At 28.9% G+C, this 9,262-nt stretch overlaps 1 protein-coding gene across 2 annotated transcripts; it reads left to right on the forward strand.

Annotated features, from left to right (window-relative positions):
- Positions 1–3,606: 3,606 nt before the first annotated feature.
- On the forward strand, positions 3,607–5,208 carry LOC129315783 (protein RESTRICTED TEV MOVEMENT 3-like). 2 transcript variants are annotated; one of them, XM_054959831.1, is made up of 4 exons: positions 3,607–3,625; positions 3,756–3,905; positions 4,162–4,319; positions 4,484–5,208. In XM_054959831.1, the coding sequence occupies exons 2-4, from the start codon at positions 3,781–3,783 to the stop codon at positions 5,152–5,154; spliced, it is 954 nt and encodes a 317-aa protein (XP_054815806.1). In that variant the 5' UTR covers positions 3,607–3,625; positions 3,756–3,780; the 3' UTR covers positions 5,155–5,208. The 2 variants fall into 2 exon arrangements, with proteins under 2 accessions (XP_054815806.1, XP_054815805.1); XM_054959830.1 differs by having other exon boundaries at positions 3,619–3,905.
- The last annotated feature ends 4,054 nt before the right edge of the window (positions 5,209–9,262 follow it).

Below are 9,262 nucleotides of genomic sequence, written 5' to 3' on the forward strand. Positions count from 1 at the left end.
TCTTGAACATTTAAAAGTTCCTCTTCATGTTCAATTTCTACACTCAAATGATCAAGCCCATCATTTACATCAAGTTCAATCATGTTAGACACTTCATCCTCTTTGTAAGCCAAATCCGATAAAAATTGCGCCTCGACAACATCTTCCAAGTATGACAATTCCCTACAATTGCATTGGTAATGAAACACCTGTTCTTGTCATAGCATTCTCACGTGCATTCATTATTTAATTTTTTTAATTAAATTGAAAAAAAATTCTATTTTCCTATAAAAAAATAATTTCTCTGTGCAGAATTTTTTGAAATTTTCATTGAAAATGGCTGTGCTCCTCTCAGATAAGCGTTCATTATTTTCTTTTCTCAAATAACAATGATTTTAGGAGGAAAGAAAGATAGGTCGATTTATTAGCTGAAACCGCATGAGAGAGGCGTGTTTGGAGGCAAATAAATTGGAGGTCTGGCATATGAGATTGATTTGAGCATAATAAGAATCAATAACAGAGACACAGCAAGAGTGGACAAACTGTTTTGGCACAAAATGGATGAGTTTCTGGGGAGAGGACAACGATTAAGGTAAAGGAGTACCTTTTATCGAAGGAATCGATGACAACGATGGCATTGCAGGAGGAGGAACCGAGGAGCATGATGGCGTTGCAGGAGGAGGAGGAGCTGAGGAGCACGGCGTCGCAGGAGGAGGAGGAGGACGACGGTGTGATATGCTGAGGAGCGAGGCGTTGCATGGGGAGAATGGGAGAGAACTGTGCAAGTGGCAGACTGAATGAGCTGAGTTAGGTTACAAAGCGTTTTGGGAGGGATTGTTTACTTATTTATTTATTTTTTCCAGTTGGATCAGACATTGGAGGGATTTTGGCCAAAGCAAAAAAGACATTGGAGGGAATGAATATTCAGAAATTTAAAAAAAAAGAGGGAATAAATAAATGTTGGCGCTAAAACTTATTTTTCCTAAAAAAATTAGGAGGAAAAAAATAAGAATTTTATGTTAAAAAATATGAAAAATACTAAGAAAATATAAATTTTTAATAAAGAGGTAGAAAAAAATGAAAAAAAAATCTAAATTAAACATAAAATCACCTTATTAATTATCTTATTTTAGAAAGTTATAAAAAATGTCTCACTATTTTCTTGCTAATCTTCTCATTTTATGGAGGAATAAATATCCCTCACTATGTTTCTCGCTAATTATCTTATGTTGGAGATGAAGTGATAGTTTCTCATTATTTTTCTTACCAATTATTTTGTTTTGGAGAGGAGTAAATATCCTCACTGTTTTCCTCACTAATTACATTCTTTTAAAGAGGAATTGACAATCCTTTACTATTTTCTTTACTAATTATTTTATTTTAGAGAAGAGTTGGCAGTGCCTCGCTATTTTTCTTGCTAATTATATTCTTTTAGAGAGGGATTGACAATCCCTCATTATTTTTCTCACTAATTTATTTGTTTTGGGGAGGAATAAATATCCCTCACTGATTTTTTTTTTAAAGAGTAATTGACAGTCCCTTGCTATTTTTCTCACTAATTATTTTATTTTTAAGAGGAATCGACAGTCTCTCACTAATTTTAAGCTAAGCTATAAAATTAACTTTTTTCACTAATTTTCTCGCTAATTTAGCATTTTAGAAAAAAATAGACTATTTCTCGTTAAATTTTCTCGTTAATTTGCATTTTTGTAGTAGTGTGTGTCCAACCTAACGCACAAAAATCTAGCAAACAAGGAGCATAAAGGAGAAATTGCCTTGCTATTTCTTCCCTAAGTCAAGAAATTTGCTCGTTGCTACTTAAGTCAAAAAAAAAAAAAATCACAAAACACGTGAGAGAAAAAGAAACACCTTAGAGCAAAGGGTGTTGGAAAATCAAAGACCATGAGTCAATGGATCAATGGAGCTATGAGCATCAGTAACGAATCAAAAGGATCATTTTTGGGCAGCGACTGCAATAGGATGAAGTGTCAATCAGCTGTAACAGAGTTCAAACACCAAGCACAAGCAGATCTAGAATTCGAACAGTGGAATGGAGAGTACAGATGTGAGTGATGGATGGCATGAGAAATAGCAGCGATGGTGGAAGAAGGAGCGAAGGCAGAAGGCAAGGGGCAACTTTAAGAGAAGGGGTGACGGTGGAAGGTGGACTGGTCAAGGTCGAGAATGGATTTTTGATGTCATCCGTTGATGCGATGAGCAGTGAGGAAATGTCCAAGCTAAAGACACAAGAGCATTTCGGTCATTTGAACATATTACTTTATAAATAAAATATTTGGCTTCATCCTTAAATTTAATTTTGTCCATGAGCACAATTTCCGTTTTAATCATGCCTTTATTACCAATTCTCCCAAAAATATATATATATTATGTTCTTTTAAAATAATAAATCACGTGTTATCAATTTTATATCATATACAATACAACATAAAAATTACACTCCCTTTGTCTCAAATTATCTTATAATTTAAGATAATATTATGCACATCAATAAAGTTTAATAATGATACTTTATAAAATTATTTTTTAAAAACAAAATTATAAACTGTAAAATATATCTCTATATACTTAATCATTATATTACAATATTATTTCAATGTTCTCCCCAATTAAAGGGTAATATTGAAAAAGGAGCATTAATTAAATTTTTGTTTTTCAAATTGTCTTTTTTCTCATATTTTGGGACAACAAAATACCTCCAAATTTGTTTTATAATTTGGGATGAAGGAGTAACAAGTCATGTTTTTCATCAGTTATAAATAGTTTGATAGACGGTAAATTCAATTCAATGCAATAAGACACGTATAGTTTATATAAAAGTGGGTTTAGATGCTGAGCTCATTTATTAAAAAAAAAAGCTTGATAAATTCAACTATTTACATTCACAAATAGATAAATACATTTAATATATTTAAAGAAAAATGAAAAATCATAACTAATTTAAAACTGAAATTTTAGTTTGTTTTTTTTTTCTTGAGAAATTTTAGTTTCAAACGAAATGATGCTTGTGTTTGCTGTCACTCTTCCTTCAAGCCTATGAATATAAAGAATACAATTTAAAAACAAACCTTGATCCTATTAATATTGGCTTAAGTATAACTATTCGGAAAACAATATAGTTAAAAATATTTTTAATTGCAGTTGCCTTAGTGAAAAGACTACCTCCCTTCGAGTGTAAGGTCTAGAGCTCGAACCATATATTGTATGCATGAGTTGTAACCTGTAATAGAATTGATTCATTTTTAAGAAAATTGTTATCAAATAATTTGTGAGATAGTATATTGTTTTATTTTATAGATTACTCTTTTTGTTGTGGAAAACAATTCGGTTCAGTTCTAACTTTATTTGGTGGTTTTTGCTAGTGTGGAATCTTGGGTTATGCAAGTCAATGGACAATAGTGACATTGGTAAAGAATTACCTAATACCTACTCTACATCTGAAATTTTTGAGTCTCATAAATAATGACATGCATCTTGGAATCTCTTCCCCGTATGTAACAAGAAAGCAACATCCATTTTCTTGTTTCTCATGCTCTACTTTCTTCTCTATTTTAATCCCTTTATATTTCCTCTTCCTCCAACTTTCAATGCATGTTTCTTTTGCCATATTCACTACTAACCTTGACGTGTTGGTTTTAAATCTTATTCACCATTTGTCTTGTGTGAATTAATTTCCAAGTTTGTAATAATGGAGTATGAAACTACTTTTTAGTATTTTATATCTCAATTGAGGGGCTTTTGGTTTTTATTATATGCAGGCATCGATCATAAATTGACATTAACATGAAGAGTCAGGAGCCTAAGGATATAACGCACAAGAAAATAGCATGGACTATCAGCAACTTCAGTTCATTGAAGACCAATACTCGACACCTTTCTGATGTTTTCATGGCCGGTGGTTGTGCTTGGTATGAATGAAATCTATCGTGCACACATATTTTTCATCTCTCACTTTCATCAAAATATCTTATCTCTTATTCTATACATACAATTCGTCCCTTCTATCTTCATCTTTTTTCAATCATCATGTGTGTACGATATATTCACTTGACTGCTTAATCTTTTTTAATCACTTAATTTGTTGGTAATTAAGCAAATGGCATTAAACGTTAATCCACATCGATAAAGTTGCATATGTCAAATATGTAATGACAATTGTGGCAGGAGACTTTGTATATACAAAGGAAGGTTAGGCATGAAGTCATTGGCTATATTTTTGAAAGCAGTTAAGGATTCTAGTTTGCCTCAAGGTTGGAGTATAAATGTAGCCTGCACTTTCACTGTGGTTAATCAATTATATAGTGAAAGTTCTTTAAAAGAAGGTATCATTTCGTGCTACTTCACATTGTTTATTTTTCTTTCGTTTGGCAGTAGTGTAAATAAATATTAGATTGTGAATGCCTTATTATTGTAAGTGTGCTATAATTTTAAATTGGAATGGGATGAATTATAATCGTAATCTTTCACTGATGTTCCTTTAATGCAGACCTAGAACTAAAGTTCTGTGAAAATAGTAAGTCTTGGGGTTATCAATCTTTTATGGAATTGACTATGCTTCAAAACCCGTATAATGGCTATATTTTGAATGATAAATGCATCATTGAAGTTGAATTTTCTAAAGTAAGCCCTATAGGCATGTGGGCATTGGTCCCAAAAGATGACGATGTTGCTGAGTTCAAGGATTTGGGTCTAATAGAGAAAGCATTGGTTCCATTGCTAGAGGAGGCTTGTTCATGGCATCCTTCATTGATGGATTGTAAGCAGAAGAGAAGTCGTAAGTTTACTGAGTGGGCATTCATTGCATTGGGTCGAGTTTTGCAATTCTTGAAGAACAAGAAGTGGAAGGATATGAACGAGAAGGCCTGTGAAGAGCTTCAACATTTGTGGGAGGAACTTGAGATGAGTAGATTAGACTTGAGGTGGTTGGAGCCTCTTGTTAAATCTGCTTTAAATATGAAAGGATATGCTGAGAAGGTAGAGACAATGAAAAAGTTAAAGCAAAACCTGGTGGTTTTGGAGATAGAGATGAACAAGGCAAAGGAAAAACTAGCCAATGCAGAAGAAAGTGTTGAGATGATAAGAAAAGAATTGGTGAATGCAGAAAATGACTTCGAAGAGAAGGATCTAGACACAGAAATTGGGTATGGGAAATCTTAGTTGTTATATATGCGTCGATAATGTAACATATAGATATCCTAGATATACATAAGAAGTTCAATTCACTCTAATCATAATATCATTTGATATTTGATAATATAATGTTACTACATGTTTTATGCTTGCATAGATCTATCAATAACTTCCCTAATTAAATGTCGAAATACCAAAGTATACTTTTTTTTTAGAAAAATAAATTTATATAAGCAATACCAATTTTTAACTATTGATCTTTTCTTTTACATATAGGGCTTAATTTTTCAAAAGTCTTTTTGTCCATGAATTTCATACCAGGATGATTTGAGGAAGTCCAGCATTGCCATTTGCCAACTTATTTTAGGCCAGCAATTTCCAATTAATTCCATTTTCATCTTAAACCTATTTATTTAGTGTTGGAGATTCACTGTATATCTACAGTAAATTTCATATTTATTTTAATAAATTATTTAAAAAATCTAAATCATGTTGCCTGATGCAAAATTGTCCGTCACAATACTGGCACAATATTTTTTTAAAAAATAATGATTAATGATATATTTTTTTAAAATAATATTTTATTATAATATATAATAGGATATTTTATATGGGATAAAATAAGTATTCTCATTGTTAATGATATAATTACATTAAATATGTGCTAATCAATAGGGGATACAATTGAACAAAATAGTTTAAATATTACAAGGGTTCTTATATTTTGGACCAAAAATTATGTATAGAAGGTGTTCTATAAATAGAACTTGAGTATAAGATAATAAATTTTTGAGTTTAAATACAATTTTTAATTTTAATATGTAAATAATAAATTTTAAAATAAAATATTCCACTTAAATTTTTAACATGGACAATGAATTATAAAAAATATAAATTATAAGAAAAATTCTTAGATAAACTCATCTTTTATGTAATATTTTTCTTGAACTTTTAAAAATGATATAATTTGATCTCTACTATTAACAAAAGTTAACTTTAACTATTATTTGATAAAAAAAGAACCTCAAAAATCATAAAAATTACCAAAAAAATTATAGTGCAATATGTTGTTATTTATTTTTATTTTCTGATATTATTAAAATCTTCCTTTTACTTTTTTTTTATTGTCTTCAAATCAAATAAAACATTAAACTCCTATGTATCGCATGCAGCTAAAATCTAATATTTTATGTAGCTAAACAAAAATAGTGTGTGTGTGTGTTTATATTGGATTACTTGGGTTCATTGTCTTCTTCATATATATATATGATAAATGTAAAAGATGAATCTGCATGATCCAACGATAAGTGCTTTTATAAATTCTGCACCTCTTGAGAACATCTTTTTGGAGATTTTTATAAAAGCAACTATCAAAGAATAGATGAGAAAAATTTCCTATAGCCAATCTCTTCTTTATAGACCACAAATTGAAGGCATGCGTCTTGTAACATCCTACATCCCTGGAAAGTCTCTTGAAATCATCGTTGAGTTTAAAGACAGGATAAAATCATGTTTAAGATAATTTAAGATAGTTTGGGTTCAGAGAAAAATAGTAACATCTTAAGTTTTAAGACTTAATTAATATTAGAAAGATATTATTCCATGGCAATTTGAATTTATCATGTAATAATTTGAGTAACGAGAATTTACTCAAAATGAAATAAATTTTAGGATTTAGTTTCAACATATTTTAAAAGAAGAAGAAATTTATAAGTCTAAGTGAGATTAAATAAATAAAATCTTAACTATTTTATACTTACCTAAGTATTATTTAAATTAGATTGAGATCAAATACAGCTAATATTTAATTTTTGGCTTTAAAAGAACCTTTCATAGTAAATAAATTATACTAAAGAATTTAAAAGTGTGAAAATATGGGGAGAAAATAATAATTCTGATATATGTGTGTGTCTCTGTATGTAATGTGAAAATAAAAAATAAAAAAGGATAAGATAAGATAACAAAAAAAAACAGAGATAAATAAATAAATAAAATAATAGTTAGTATTAAAGAAAATGAAAAGAAAAAAAAAAAAAAAGTAAACCAGGGGTGGGCACATGGCCCACCCTTGAATCAAGATCAGCCGCTCCTCAAAATCCTTTTGGCGACGGCGCAGAGAAATTTCGAAAGGAAGGGAGAGTGAGGTGCGGAGGTAGGGAAAAAATTTATAGAAGCCATATTCAGTGATTTTAAGGAGGGGCTGAGATTTTCTTCCAGTTAAGTATCTTATATTTAATTGTAGTTTCAACTTTTAACATTATTGTATATTTAATAATTTAATAAATAAAATTTTAAATTGGATAAAATTATTTTTAATTATGTTTATTATATATATAATATGTTAAAATATTAAATTTTATTATATAAATATTTTTATAAATAATAAGATTATTATTGTTCATATAAAATTGACAACTTTTTTTTCTTTTGAGTTTTCTCTCACTCAGCTAAACATGATGAGAGAAAATTGCATATATTTTCTTTCCTCTAATTTTCTCTCCTTCTTATTTTTCTCTGTGAGCCAAGCACAACATAAAAGTACAAAAATTTGTTTTGTTCGACAATTTATTATTTTGTTCTTACTAAGAATAAAAACAATAAAATATTTTATTTAGAATTTATTATCATGTGTAAATTAAAATTTAAAACAATAAAAAATTTTATAGGATTTCACACTTATCTTTTTAATAAGATTCGTGTAAATTAAATTTGTAATCTTATTTCTGGTTTCACACTCACTATTTTTCCAATATCCATCATCTAATTTTTCATTGTTTGTCTTATGCATTTTTTTAATTGTGGACTTCAAATGCAAAAGTAAAAAAAAAAAAAAACTGAACTACATTAACTAAATGACGCAAAAAAATGATGGGGCTAATTTTTTCAAGACTCAAATTAAAAAAGAAAAAAAAATCGAAGGCACACACGCAAATTTAAAAAAATTAAAAACATCATCACCGGCTACAGCAGTTTGAGAATTTCATGTGGGCCACCCAATATATCTATCCTTGCGGGTCCCACAGATTTTAATCAGTGAGTTTAATTTCGTGTGTGTAATCTTAGCAGAACTATAGTCAACAAGCGACCTTAATTATGGGAGATTCTAGTTAATACCATTTGGTTTAGGTGGATTTAAAAATGAAAAAAAGATCCTAGGGACTATAGAGTTGTTGAATAGTGACTCTAGAACTATTTTAGATGACAGAAAATAGTTAAAAATTTATATAATTTTTGATAACTCTAAATGCTGTAGAGACTAATTCAAAACTCTCTAGAGCAACTTATGAATTAAAAGTGAATTTAGATTATAAATTTTAATTATGTATAAAATGTAATTACGAGCACTTTAAAGTTAAAAAGTAATAATCAACATAATTTAAAATTATTTTGAGAAGTCTTTACAATAAATCGACACACTCTAAGATTAAAAAAACTTCAAAAAATTAATAGGAATTTTTTAGAGTAATTTTATAGTTACAAACAACTCCCACAGGGACTTTGAGATAGCCTTAGAGTAAAAAATAAATTAAATTTAATTTTAATTTCTTAATTTTTTTTTATTTGTAGATGTGTAAGGAGTTCTTTATGATTTTTTTTTTTTAATTTTAGCTTTGACATTTTACTTAGCCAGAGGACCTTTTGCAAAGAGATTTTGGGTTGTGTGAGTGATTTTGAGACCAGATAATTTTTTGTTTAGGTTACCTTGCATGCTAATGTAGGTAAATAACTGAACTTTTTGTATATTAATATCAAATTAAACCTAAATAGCATACTTATAATAATGTTTTGCAAAAACTCAACCTAGTAGTTAACAAAGTAATTTTTTTGTGAATTTTCAAAAAAACTTTGGTTAGTGAAAAAAACCCTATAAATTTTTTTAACTACTCCTTCCGTTTAAAAATGTAAGAAATTTTTAACTGAATCTCACTTTCTTAATAAAGTAGTTATTTACTTTTCAGCTAACCCTATCTTTTCATATTTACCCCTATTAAACACCTTAATAAATATAAAGTCATTATTAATAGGGACACTTTTGAAAAAAAGACAGTTATTACACCTCAAAAGACTAAAATACCGTACATTTTTAAACATCCAACTCTTTAAAAAAATGTCTTATATTTTTAAATGGAGGGAG

The sequence above is a fragment of the Prosopis cineraria genome, unplaced genomic scaffold, assembly GCF_029017545.1.
Source record: "Prosopis cineraria cultivar Desert tree isolate PC_DT_omini unplaced genomic scaffold, ASM2901754v1 PC7, whole genome shotgun sequence".
NCBI classification, from domain to species: Eukaryota; Viridiplantae; Streptophyta; class Magnoliopsida; order Fabales; family Fabaceae; genus Prosopis; species Prosopis cineraria.

What these genes read in the sequence shown, in the direction of transcription:
- LOC129315783 (XM_054959831.1), top strand. Translation starts at nt 3,781, where the DNA reads ATGAAGAGTCAGGAGCCTAAGGATATAACGCACAAGAAAATAGCATGG. An exon ending in ATGGCCGGTGGTTGTGCTTG is followed by an intron (nt 3,906 to 4,161) that starts GTATGAATGAAA and finishes CAATTGTGGCAG; the next exon opens with GAGACTTTGTATATACAAAG. An exon ending in TGAAAGTTCTTTAAAAGAAG is followed by an intron (nt 4,320 to 4,483) that starts GTATCATTTCGT and finishes CCTTTAATGCAG; the next exon opens with ACCTAGAACTAAAGTTCTGT.